The 13,961-nt window shown below is 40.0% G+C and overlaps 2 protein-coding genes across 7 annotated transcripts in view; one reads left to right on the forward strand and one right to left on the reverse strand.

The window, feature by feature from the left end:
• Positions 1 to 13,961, forward strand: part of LOC132126796 (cadherin-4-like) — a 261,279-nt gene that overhangs the window by 132,878 nt on the left and 114,440 nt on the right. For all 3 annotated transcript variants that reach the window (XM_059538304.1, XM_059538305.1, XM_059538303.1), the window contains one exon: positions 8,713 to 8,736. In XM_059538304.1, the coding sequence (XP_059394287.1) occupies positions 8,713 to 8,736 (24 nt within the window). The remainder of the gene's footprint in view (positions 1 to 8,712; positions 8,737 to 13,961) is intronic.
• On the reverse strand, positions 3,441 to 5,539 carry LOC132126402 (uncharacterized). 4 transcript variants are annotated; one of them, XM_059537631.1, is made up of 6 exons: positions 5,402 to 5,539; positions 4,982 to 5,070; positions 4,566 to 4,901; positions 4,311 to 4,491; positions 3,898 to 3,962; positions 3,441 to 3,719 (listed from the first exon to the last, which is right to left on the reverse strand). In XM_059537631.1, the coding sequence occupies exons 3-6, from the start codon at positions 4,851 to 4,853 to the stop codon at positions 3,447 to 3,449; spliced, it is 807 nt and encodes a 268-aa protein (XP_059393614.1). In that variant the 5' UTR covers positions 4,854 to 4,901; positions 4,982 to 5,070; positions 5,402 to 5,539; the 3' UTR covers positions 3,441 to 3,446. The 4 variants fall into 4 exon arrangements, 2 of the variants coding, with proteins under 2 accessions (XP_059393614.1, XP_059393617.1); XM_059537634.1 differs by having other exon boundaries at positions 3,441 to 3,724; XR_009427385.1 differs by having other exon boundaries at positions 3,898 to 4,022; positions 4,311 to 4,901.

Below are 13,961 nucleotides of genomic sequence, written 5' to 3' on the forward strand. Positions count from 1 at the left end.
CTTCAGATCTATTGACATGAACCAGTCCCCTCTGCGAATCTGCGCGAGGAGCTTCCTGGTCGTAAACATTCTGAAACTGCGTTTCATCAATGCCTTGTTCAGCTGTCTTAGATCCAGTATGGGCCTGAGACCCCCGTCTCTCTTGGGCACCAGAAAGTATCTGCTGTACAGCCCCCCCCTCGCTTTGAGCTTGAGACACAGGCTCTACAGCCCCTTTGCTCAACAGTTTTTATATTTCGGCCCGAAGTATGTGTGCTACCTCTGTTTTGACCGTAGTTTCGACGCGCGCTGAAAATCGCGGTGGGCGTCGAGAAAACTGTAGCGAGTAGCCTCTCTTTATAATGCCTAGCACCCAATCCGAAACCCCTGGAAGCACTGACCATGCACCCAATCCGAAACCCCTGGAAGCACTGACCATGCATCTGCATGAATGGCTAAGGGCTGGATGCGAAACGCGCTCTGTTGACTGGGCAACGGCGGCGCTCGAGTGTGCTGCGCATCTGAGGCGGGGAGCGTGCTGATCACAGCGGGCAGATCGCTCTTCCTCGACCCCGTTCCGGAGCTTAACCGACTGGAGGGAGGCTGAGCGGGTCCCGTCGGACTCGATATATCTGCGAGTAACCGTGGGCTGCATGTGTGCACTTTTACCACTTTCAACTCGCTGTCTGCCTGTGCAGAATGTACGTGCACGGGCCTCGTATTTACAGAAGCCCCGCGCCGTATGTGACATAGTGTATGTGGGCACTGGGAAGTGGGCACGTTTACTATGCGGCGCGCTCGACCGATTTGTGTCGATCTTATGTGCGCTAGCCCTGTGTGCAGGGCTGTGCTTACATGTGGAGATGGGCACTGGGTAGTGGGCATCGTCACTGCATTTATAGCACCATCGGCCGTGGTCGGACGAGCATGCACGGGTTTCGTTTTTTACAGAAACCACATGACGCGTGTGACATAGTAATTGTGGGCACTGAGGGGTGGGCACGTTTACTATGCAGTGTGCGCGACTGACTTGAGTCGACATTATGGGCGCAGGCCCTGTGTGCAGGGCTGTGCGTAATTACATGTGGAGATGGGCACTGAGGAGTGGGCATCGTCACTACATTTATAGCACCATCGGCTGTGGCCGGACGAACGTGCACGGGTTTCGTTTTTACAGAAACCACATGATGCGTGTGACATAGTGATTGTGGGCACTGAGGAGTGGGCACGTCTACTATGTAGTGCGCGTGATCGACTTGAGTCGCTTTTATGGGCACGAGCCCTGTGTGAAGGGCTGTGCGTAATTACATGTGGAGATGGGCACTGAGCAGTGGGCATCGTCACTACATTTATAGCACCATCGGCCGTGGCCGGGACACCAGAAATTACACATTTTTCGGGAAATATCTGGGTAGCCGTGATAACGGTTTTCGTGTGCAGGCAAGCGGGCAACCGTACAGGCTTGCGCATTGCAAAAAACGCTGAAACAGTCACAATCTCTGGAAACTGTAACAGCGGCGCGCTTAGGTGAGAGCCCGGCCACAGCGGAACTCGTACACCAGCGCTTCGATGAAGTAGCCATCGTGTGTAGTGCCGACGCAGCGTCATGCAGCATGCGTAGATGGCTTTCCTAGGATGGCTTCGGGGCTTCCGGCCTCACCGTAATCCTCTGCCGCGGTCCCCGCGGCGCGGGGCGACGGCCAGTAGAGCGAGAACGGGGGTCTCGAGCTGCGTTGCTGAAGCTGTTGTGATAACGGCTTTTGTGTGCAGGCAAGCGGGCAACTGTGCAGGCTTGCGCATTGCAGAAAACGCTGAGACAGTCACAATTCCTGGAACTGAAACAGCGGCACGCTTGGGTGAGAGCTCGGCCACAGCGGAACTCGTACACCTGCGCTTCGATGAAGCAGCCCGAAGCTAGCAGAGAGCGCGTGTCCTCTTCCCCCGACGCGGCCCTGAGATCGACTTCCTCGGACGACGCGCCGGCAAACAGCGAGCGCTGCCCACCGGGAAGCGATGCAGGGGGGGCCGGTGAAGCAGGGCGAACCGGCGAGCTCGGTTGAGCTGAAGACGGTTCCGGAATCCGCTGGAAGCGATGCTTTTACGGCGCCTCAGCGCAGCGGAGAATGCAGGCTCAGAGAAAAAGGCCAGGCGAGTCCTCAGAGTCACCATGGCAACAGCTCGCAGTGGGGGCATCCGCCGTCAGCGAGCGAGCGCTGCATGATCTTCACCCAGGCAGGAGACACAGATGACGTACCGGTCTCCCCCGCTGAGTGGGGCTCTGATGAGCCGCAGGAAGGCATCTTAAAAAAGACGCGAGCTCTTTTACGAGTGTGTGTCGCAGGGCGAACACACACACACACATAAAGAACAGCTTGGATATAACAGGATTGAAAGGATATAGGCGCCGGATAGCGCAGCAGGAACGGCAGTGGAAGGCGGCGATGCCAGCAGCTTCAGAATGGATCGTCCTGCTGATGTGCTTTCTCAGACGGCGCTTGCTTCCTCCGTGATCCAGCGATGCGTGAGCTTCGCTGAAGAGATGAAAAATCAGGTGAGTCAGCCTTTTCGAGCTCCTTTTATAGGTTGGGCCACACCCGTTTCGGCGGGAAGTGGCAAGAAGGGCGCGAAGCGCCCTTATTGGTCTGATGTTGCATCAGCCCGCGCTCGATAGGCTGTGCAGTTGCCGCAGAACAAGCCAATGAGCGAACGAGCCGTCTCGCCTATGGCTGTGTACTGCTGCAAATGCGCTTTACAAAAATACAAAATTAAGGATAATTTTTTGCTTCAGTATTTCGTGAAAAGAGACTTTTCCCATAGCGTCTTAGCTAAGACGCAGTACGAGAGAGCTCTCGTGGGAAGTGGGAAGAGGGGGACGTTATGCAGTTGTAACACACGGGAACAGTTCAGTTCTCTTCACGTGTATTAATACTCGTTTCTAAGCGCTTTAAATTACGATAAATACCGGTGTTTTATTTTTACACACGGGAACAATGTACAGTTCTCTTCACGTGTATTAATACTCGTTTCTAAGCGCTTTAAATTACGATAAATACTGGTGTTATTTTACTGTAACAGAGTTGATTTCAACACTTTTTCAGAGTTTATATAGCTCCACACTCTCCGGAGTTAAAATAACACTTTCAAAATAGTTAAATATTTAACACAATGCTGGAGTTCCTAATTTGACTCCAAAAAAAGTGTTAAAATAACACTAAAAGGGATACAGAAAAACAACACTGTTCAGAGTTGCATGTTTTAGGTGGTTAAATCTGTACAGTCTCAAAAGATCTACAAAATAATGTTAAATAAACAACAGCACACAAAATATTTGCCAATGACTTGTTTATTTGTTATTCTCACCTCTTAAATGTGAAATCAGCTGTTGACTTCAACATCATACTGCCCGACTAAGTTAAGGTTACTTTCTGGTTGAGCAGTCTGGCTCTCAAATCTCTAACACTGGGAGACTACTTCATTTTACCTTCATCAATGTTATACACTGTTGTCTGCAGGAATGTGTAAAAGTTCACAAGTGCACCATCATAGGACAAATTGAACACAAAATGTGCCTTGAAAAGTTCATCAAATGCTCCAAGGGAGCAGTTTGCCTGGCATGGGATGAGATGCTTATCCAAGATGATGTAGAAGCACTCAGTCTTGCTTTTCTGGCGTCCAACAGCAAGGAAGTACGGATGCTGATGCTGGATGTTGTTGAGGGGCTCCTCCAAACTGCAGCATGACTAAACTAAAAATGAACATTGAATATTAGACACAAACATAATGTCCAGTAAGAGAAAACAACAGTATAAAAGTGACTGTTCAAACAACTCAACGGCTGGTGCAATATGATAACGCATATGAATGATTTTAAATCTCCATGTTAGACCAACCCAAAACACAATATTAAAATGTCAATACCTTATGAAAGATTACAAGTCTTTCAGCAGCATCACATGGACTGATTTTTGGAGACTTCAGTCCTCCTGGTGATGGTGGAAGGAGATGTATCAGTTAAAGAAGGGATGCCATTTCCCGGTCGTAAACTAGAGATGAAATTCACATGAAAACAAAAAACAACACATGAATTAATTATTCTAAACCTTCTAATTAAATATTTTAAGTTGAAGAATAGAAAGCATTTTAAACATTCACCTGGTTAATGTAGTCTTTTTAAAGATTTATGTAGTGCAAGTTATTTATTTGCTATTAATACGGAAAACAACTGAAGTTCCTGAATTTTAATATTTTTTTGTCATCAAAGCAAAATATATTGTAACTGTAACTGCAAATATAGCAGATGTGTAAAAACAAGCAAATCAAATACAACTTACTTGTCTCATGAAGGTCACTTCCTTCAGGACATTCTGCTGAGAGCAAAAACTGACTCATCTCTGCTGTTGAAGTAAGTTGCTTGGTGTCTTTAATGACATTTGGCCTGAAGAACGTGTCCCACTTCTGAAGCAGCCTGGAGGATGTCTCAGTGTCAAACAGGAGAGTGAAGTCTTGACCAACCTTTAAGAAGATATTAAACTATAAACAATATTCTCAAATTGCATTCTTGTGAAAACATGTTATTCCAAACTTACCAGGCCTTTTGTATCTAGGAATCTTGGGAAGGTGGAGAGGATATCAACACTAGAGCCTGGATCTTTAATAAGCTCTTGGCGATGCTGAAAGGTCTCTCTCATCTTTTGGAATATTAGGGACTTCTCTGTGGTATGGCTGAGCAAAGAAATGGCCTCTTTGCAAGCACTCCCATCAAGTTGCCCTTCAAAATTAGTAGCCCTTTGGCATTTTGGGCCTCCTGGAGAAACATCATGAGGGCTGTCTAGTGGCAAAAATCCTCGTCTAATCTTCCTGTGGACTGTTTTCATGTGCCAAGCATTGTATCCTATGTTGCTTGCAGCATCATAAAAGTGTTCCTTAAAAGAATCACATTTCTATGTCAGATATCATAACATTGCAATTATAACATGAAAGGGTCATGCAGACGATGACTTACGTAGCCTTTCTTGGAATATGCATCTCTGAGGGAACAGTATCACTATGCCAAGAGCATACTGTTCTCTGATAGCTTTAGTAGGGAGTTGCCTAAGAGAAGATATCAAATTGGTCTTAATTTATACAATGGTCATGCAGCTTTTTTTTTTAATAAAATAAATTAAAATACCCATGTGTATCAATCACGTGAGCCACCAGTGTGTTGATCATTTGTCTTCTTGTGGCAGAGTTTCTATTTCTTGATACTCCTTCACCACCTTAATTTTAGAACATCCTCGACCAACTAAAAATTAAAAATGACCTTGGTGATTCATTAATTACCACAGACTCAGAGGGGTTAAAAAATTATATATTTTGAATAATTTTCATTTCTGGGTGAACAGAACCTTTAGGACACTGACATAAAAAGCTTTGTTCTAACCTGCTTTGCAGACAGTGCAGATGTGTCCTCTTTTCTTTGTCTTTTGTTAGGGACCTCATGTAAGATTACAGTCGATGCACTTGAACTGTTGCTTTTGTCAGACTTCTCAGAAGACAAAGAGTCTGAAAATTCAAAATAATTAAAGTATTGAAATATTACAAATATTGTGATGACCAGCACAAGAATCAGAAATAGCCAATTTATCATATTTATCCTGAGTTGCTTGATAACACAACTTAAACGTTCAATAAAGCTCACCATCATTTGAGAAAACAGTCAGCACCACAGCCTTGTCCAATGAGGTCACTGAATATTTCTGCATCGACTTCTGTCCCTGTTGCATTAGGTGGCAAGCAAAATTTCTCAGTAAGTGAAAAAAATTAGAAAAAATGTCTGATTTGAAACCGTATCTTTATGATGCAAGCAAAATGTAAATATGAATTATTTTTTCCAATGTATCCCCTTCTACAGAACATTATATGATAAAGGCAAATACAGAAATGATGCAACAACACAATACACAGAATTTATCAGATTTTAATCAAATTCTTAGTTATTTTAAAGGAGTAAGAAAAAAAAACAACCTTTGACGTGAAATTGCATAAAGTTAAACCTCTCTTCAATGCAGTCCAGCTTCACATACTTCTGCTGTTCATACAGTAACTTAGCTAGCTAACGAAGCTAATCACGTCGACGATGGCAATAAACGAGGCTTTGTAAAAGATTGTTGTTTTATTAATTCGGTAAATCATTTTAATTAATTCGAGGCCAAGCTGTTATAATTTGATTCCTTGTTTTAGTTAAATCGAAAAGCGCGAGCGTAGTAAACCGCTACCACGATGTACGTTAACTTAAAATGTGGAAGCGAACGCACACACACAGCCTAATATACGTTTATGCACAGTGCTCCATAGCACGTTATGTTGTACATTCTCTACTGAATAAGCACCAATCATAAATGTAAAAGTATGATTCAATTTAACTTACCTTTAAAAGCCACACGAGGATAATGGCGACGTCTTCATGGATTTCACCAGGGACGATTGGAAATGCATGGGCGGAGTCTAATTACGTCTCTATGGAGTTTGTTTAACACTGATGATCAACTCTGTGAAATAACTCCAACACCAAACACCATTTTACTCTGAATGTGTTAAAATTACTCTTTGGGTGTTGAAATCAACTCGGAAATGTTTAACAGAAATTTCAACTCTCCAATTTTTGCTGTGCACTACATAATTGATTATCCACTTGGGGGAGCAGTTAAACAGTTTATTAGAAACAATCAAAGCTGACTTTCAAACAAATTGTTTGGGATCCTTACTCCAGTCACACAATCCTTCAGAAATCCTTTTAACAATCTTATTTTCTACAAAAAAACATTTATTGTTATTATTATTATCATTATTATTAATGTTGAAAAGAGCTGAGAATATTTTTCTGGGTTTTTAGGGGGAATAAATTGAAAGAAAAGCATTGTTTTTACATTTGTTACAGTTATCTATTTGTTACATTTATATTATTTACATCAAGCTTTTGAATGGTATAGTATTGTATATTGTTATTGAAACTTCATAATGTTTCACTTGATTATACATTTAGTCAGGAATTATAGTTTGGAAAAAGTATTTTTGAAAAAGTCTAACTAGTAAAATGTTTACACGTTATGTGAAAACTACAAGTATATAAATAAGTAAAAAGAGACTTACTCGTGTTTATGATCTCTGCTGAATAAAGTGCTTCATTCTTTTTTTTCTGAGGAAATCCATTTCTCAAATCCTCAACCACATCACATCTTTTTGGGGTGATTTATGTCTTATTCCTCTCAATGCGAAGCAAACAGTAAAATAAAAACTTGAAGAACAGTCTCGCTGCTTTTTCTTCTGTTATGGGCGTATTCAAGCCGCGCGTTTCAGTTTGAATCTGAATAGCGCGTTCAGTCACATTAGATATAATGAAGGGAGACTTGAAAAACAGACATCGCATTGTTTTCATATGGATTACTTTATCACAGAATATCTGTTTTCGGTGGCACTTGTTTAGTTTAAACATAGACATGTCAAGCTTTCTATAGATATCTCTCTCATGTCTCTTCGTTGAGTATTCACGGAGTTACAGTTCATTTAAATGACGTGTTTGTAAATGAAGATCAGCGCAGACAAAGGCTGCAGACAGCACACCTTGTTTGTTATCTTTATTTTATAAGTGCACAAAGTTTTGTTGTTATTATGTCTGTATCCAACAAAAAAGTAGACCCTTTACAGATTCGATTGATGTAATGCTCTTATCTGTACGATTAAAACTGAAAGTGTAATTTAAGTTCTTTTCGGTGTTATCAGGAGGAAATGACTCAAAACGCGTATCCGCGTTAATCGACTCGAAAGGGTTAACATTTGTTTCTCTGGATAATGTTATATGAAGCACCATTACTTCAAACGAGTTATGCTTGAAACCTGCCCTCTGAGAAATCCTGAAAACGTTGTCATAAATTGAAGCAACACCTCCTTTGCCTTTTAGACGCGGCTCGTGTTTATAACAGTAATCTTCGGGGGTGGACTCGTTTAAAATAATGTAATCATCAGGTTTTAGCCAGGTTTCTGTCAAACACAGCACATCTATATTATGATCAGTGATCATATTATTTACAAAAAGTGTTTTCGTAGAAAGGGATCTGACATTCAATAAGCCAAGCTTTATCATTTGTTTATCCGTATTGCATCTGTTTTTTATGTGTTGAACCTCAATTAAATTGTTAATTTTAACTTGGTTTGGACGTTTTTTGTATTTTCTAGTTCGGGGAACAGACACAGTCTCTATAGTGAGTAATGACACATGCAAGATTGCTGTTGTTAATTTTGGCTGTGATTTGGCAATACGTCAGAATTATTGGGGTAATAAACATTTTTGACACAATGTTGTTGTTTTTTTTACCAGAAATAGTTCCAGACAAAACCAAAGCAGAATCACGTGCTGTGACTCCAAACAATACTACACATGCTAGTAGTGTATTGTTATTGAATTAATCTTTTTTTTTTTTTTTTTCTTATAATCAAATTAAGATTCTTTGAGCCATACATACATTCACATGTATCCTTTCTGAGTGAATCAGTGACTGAATTGACTGAATAAACAATCCGAATGACTCACTTATATAGAAAGTGGCTTCATTTGTTCATCAGTGAATCAGTATTTTTGAACAAATTGGCTGAATGAATGATTCAAATGACTGTAGATTTTTTTGCTCATATCTGACTTGTGTATAAAATTTGGTTTCATTTTCTAACCGTCTCTCTGTTTTCTCTCACTTGTAGATACCCTGCTGTCATCTGGCCATGGTGAGTACTTGAGAAATATGTTCTCGGATACAGCTCTGCATGACTCTGAATGTGCCAGATCTCAAATGTGATTATTGTTTTTTCAATGTTGGTCCACAAGCACGTGTGACTCCATCCAAATGGAGCAACACTGCGGCAGCAGACGTACATCCTTTTTTCTGAAATTCACTTAGCATACTTTCAGGTCTGTTGGCTGACACGGAGAACCCATTCTTTGTTAGTGATTACTGAAGACTCACCTCTGCTCCCTCGGTTCTGTTCTGAGTTTCAGAGCTGGCACATTTTCCCAGCATGCTCGTTCTATCATTCTCGACTCACTTCGGTCAATCACCCCTCGTGGTTCTATTGTTAGGTTCACACGTGCTCAGTCTGGCTGTTTGTCAAAGATGAGGCGCTTGCCCTGGGAGTCACTGTGTAGACAGACCCCTTTTTCATGTACATTTGACTCAGTGGGGGGCAATCTTTAAAGTGTGTGTTTTTGCTATTGAATTTATGCTGTTATATATTCTCAAATTGCCTCCCATTTTTAGCAAAATGGAGCACTGGAAGTTGTGCACATGTGCTGGATATATAATGGACTGCGTGACCAGCATATAGTCCACCTGCAGAGCTGCTAGGGCCACTGGAAAATAACACCTGCGCTGTCCATTTCTGCATCCATTCGGAGATGGAGAGCAAGAACGAGATCAGAAAGGAGTGAAAAAAGCCATGCAGAGTCTGTGCTTAAATGGCAGTCCTGTCCTGAACTCTAGCTGTATATGTTTTGCACTCAAAGCACACTTGCCCACAATGCTTTGTGGAAACAAGACATGGCACTGTGTCCGTTTTTTCCGTTTACTCTGCACTTTGCACGAGAATAGGATATGTGCAGGCCAGCAGGGTCTATATTTCCAGACCAGCACATTTTACTTTCTTTGCCAGTGTTCTTTTGTCAGACGGTAAGCTGGTACAAATAGTGTGCTGCCCTTCAAGATTTCTGCAAATGCACCATAATGGATAATAATACGGCTAATGCAAGCGTTTTGAATAGCTTGAAAAGGATGTAAAAAAAAAAAAAACTCTCTGCGGACCAGAGAGTTTCTTTATTTAAGTATGTACTGCATTTTTACTGTGTTTGTGTGGTGTTAGTGTAAACGAAGTAAAAGGCCATATGGTCGAAGCAATGTAGAATGATGTTGACGACATCATCCTGACAACAGTAATGGTGATGGTCACTGTTTAGACAGCAGGCATTACTCCTCCGGCTGCTTCACACAAATGTGTTCACACAAACACGAGTACACTTTATCCTCCTGTCCAAAGCCTTGGGTTTGACTCAAAGCGGCTAAGTCTGAGGTGTACACATACACAAAGCTATAAGTATATGTGGGTGCAAGGATATATATCTTTCTATACATATACTGTAATTGTTCATATGCATGGCTGTATATAGCGGGATACCTATAAACACAATGGCCCTGCCTGTACATGTATAAATAAAGGGCCCAAATTGAGGTCACAAGAATAGGCTCTACTAGTACATAAATATACACAACTATGTGTTTAAATTATGTTAATAAATAGCAATTGGGGCAGAAAATTAAAATGGTTTGGGGCAAAAACATAAATTCAAAAGTGTGTTTTTTTTCTTCATTAATCAAAACTGACATTAAATTTATAATATTACAAAATATTTCTATTCATATAAATTCAGGTTTTTTTTCAGTTAAGTATCCTATCCTTTCTGACAGCTGGAGTAAAGGCTGTTGAAAATTCAGCTTTGCATCACATAAATAAAATACATTATTTAAAATGTTTTAAAATTGAAAACACTTATTTTAAATTGTAGTTTTAGTCAGCATACGAGGCTATAAGAGGCATCAACAAAATCTTACTGACTTTAAGGTTTTGAAATGTAGTGTTTATTTTTATCTTTTTTTGTATTTTTTATTCTTGTTTACTTCTGATCGACACATACTCTCTTTCAGTGTAGTTTACTTGATAAGAGTTTTTGCATCTAATATCATGAATGTCAAGGCCACAGCCGAGTGCCTGTGTCACCTATAAGACATGCTGGATCTGCATAGACACAAACACAAATTAAATTCTTTACATGGATGTTTTTGCTGAATGTTGCTCTGTCTCACTTCTCACTGCCTCCATCTATTCTTCAGTATGAATACGGTTGATGGAAGATGAAAGAGTGAATGAAGGAGAACTCAGTGTCCTTGGCCTTTGCGTGGGTCTGGCTGCACTCTGTGGTTTTGATAACAGAACGCTTTACAGCTGTCAGCTTATGTGCACCTCACTACCCAAGAGAAAATGACATGGTTTCTCTGCAACTGTTGTTTTTTTTTTTTGTTTTTTTTACAAATTTCAGTTTGTCCTTTCATAACAATTTCTCTTATATTTTATCTGTGGTGGTTTGTTTGGGTTAGTTTTTAAACCCACTGAAAGTATTGTAAGATAAGATATTTTCACATTATGTATATATAGTATGTATGTGTGTGTGTGTTTGTGTGTGTGTATGTATGTGTATTTGTATATATATATATATATATATATATATATATATATATATACTGTATATACATTTTTTACAATGATAAGCAGATGGTTACCAAGCTTACCTAGCAATGGTCTTCTAATACTATAAATAAAATTAATCTAAGAAATTGTGATGCACAATAGGGTGGCTGAAAGTCACTTTAAACTATCACTAAAAGGATGCATTTTTAATGTAGTTTTTCATTATTTACATTTAATATAATATATAATAAGTATGAATAAAATGTGTGTATGTGTCTATCATATATGTGATATATATAATTATTGTTTTAATCTTTTTAATATTGAGGACGATTCATAGTATAATAAAGGCCTTCTGTAGTGAATGTATGCATTTGTGTAAGAAAAATATCCATATTTCAAACTTAAAACATTTTTCTCACTTTAATTATCTGTCATACGGAAGCCGTTCTGCCGGCTGACGCAGCACGTATGCGCAACGTGTGTGTCTCTAAGATATGCTAGTGTCGCGAGTTTGTTTATAGGAGCAAAGGAAGCAAAGTATCCTTACTTTAGTGAAGAAAAAACTGTATCCTCTTGGTTTATATCGAAATCCACAGACATTTTTCTTTGCAAATCCTTGATTTGTGCTTCTAACTCGTGACCGCGTTTTGTTTTGTTCTCCCTCCGCATTTGTCACTAATCATGCAATGCCGACATACTACAACATCCGCCAGATCAGAAAATAATCAATGTTTATTTAAATTTATTTGAATTTTTTTAAAAAATAAATAAATACCACAGACTTTTGAATGGTAGTGTTAATAGAAATAGCTGCAAAATAAGCATTACCAATCTAGCTGCCAAATCACTTGCCTTGACTATGCTGTTTTTTACCTCCACTGCAAATTATTTCCTTCCATTTCTCTTGTCTCTTTTTTTGTCTCTCTCATTCTCTCTTGCCCTTCATTCTTTCGTAGTTTAATTGGCACTACCTGAGGTAGGCCTAGGTGTAATTGTTATAGTAGAAAGTGCCTTGGTCGGCTGGTTTTAAAGCCTTTTATCTGTAATCTCCCGATTGATTATGCTTTTTTCTGCCAGACGAGCAAATTGTTCAAACCCATCAGGTGCACGGCAGGGAAAAAACAGCAAAAGAGGAGCTTCAGCTGTGCAACAGCCAAATCATAGAGCACATCGGCTAGAACATCCAATTTAGTGACAGACAACACAATGCTGCTTTTTAGTTTACACACACAGACAAATGAAACACAGATGTCTTCCTCGCTCCCTGTGTCACTGAGGGTTAAAAATTTTAAAAAGGAGAAGATTAAAAAGTGTGTCATCTGTAATTTAGAAAGAAAAAATAAAGAAGGAAGTGTATATTTTTTTTCTTTTTGTCTAACTGGCATGCAATTTATCAAAACATTTTTAGGTTGCAATGGATTGCAGTGAATGATTTCTACAGCGTTATTGCAATTCTGCAGGCAGCTTCACAGTCCACCCAGCTTGATCAATATCTTATTCAGCTCGGTTGTATTTTTAATACAATACAGTAATGAATGCCGCCACCCAGGGGACTTGGCGTAGCCTCTTATTCTGCATATCTGTCTCAAATGGGCCCTCCTGTTAGCCTGTCATAATGTAAAAAAAATGCTATGGTAGAAAATGCATTAGTCTTGAGTATTAGATTTTAATACAGCGCTAAGGAGCGAATAAGAGGAACTTAATAGCTGAGGTTAATGTGGGTGTGATCCAAAACCAGTTGACAGAAATGAAGATAGATAGCTAGAAATGCACTGTTCATACTTAGTATGCTGGATAAAATCCTGCCTCTCCGTTGGCCTTTTGCTTACCTTCTTTTTCACTTTTGCACTCTTTCTATTTTGCCATCTTCCCAGGAGAGCTATATCTGTCCTGCAAATAGGACCACCATTGGAGAGACTCTCTAGTAGTCATGCAGTGAAGTGAAACGTCCAATTTGGCTGCAGCTGGTTGGAGCAGTGTCCAGACTCTTACCATGTTGGCACTGTGGGATAGAGATGCTGGTTGTAGATTGGCAATGATAGGTCAGGTGTTGCCTCTGCAATTAGGACTGGTTTTTAGTGTGTGGACGTGTGTGTGAGTCACCAGATGTATCCACGATGATGGTAAAACCAGAATTCACCTATACTGTGGGGAGCAGGCAATGGTCCCCTTGAGGAAAATGGTGTTATATACATATTAAATGAAAAAAAAAATTGTAAGGGGGGCATATTGCAAAACAAATGTTTTTTAAAATTATGTAGTTTATTGAGGATCGTGTCTTTCAAACACCTGGAGTGAGTCATTTTATAAGTTTTTTTGTGGGTTTAATGAATATCTAATTTGGTGTGTTTTCACATATGCACAGTAAAGAACGGTGCCAGTGCAAATGGATTAAATGGCACCGGATTTATAGCACAGGATTTATCATTCCTGAAAGTAATTTCAGAAACGGTGACTGTGTGAGGAAATTATTGTGAGTTAATACAGCAGGTATTAATGTGAGTGGTGGTGTGCACTATGCTATTATTTTGACAGAATTATTTAAATTTTATTATATTTTATTTTATTTTAATTAATTAATCTTCAAAAGAGACTAACTTTTAGAGGGAACATAAGGTTAGCACCAACAGTCTCGTGGTTAGTGCATCAAAGTAAAGCAAAACTGTGCTCACTATGACCCGAGTTCGATTACCATTTCGAGGTTCTTTGTCGAT

Source organism: Carassius carassius, chromosome 44, assembly GCF_963082965.1.
Source record: "Carassius carassius chromosome 44, fCarCar2.1, whole genome shotgun sequence".
Classification (NCBI taxonomy): Eukaryota; Metazoa; Chordata; class Actinopteri; order Cypriniformes; family Cyprinidae; genus Carassius; species Carassius carassius.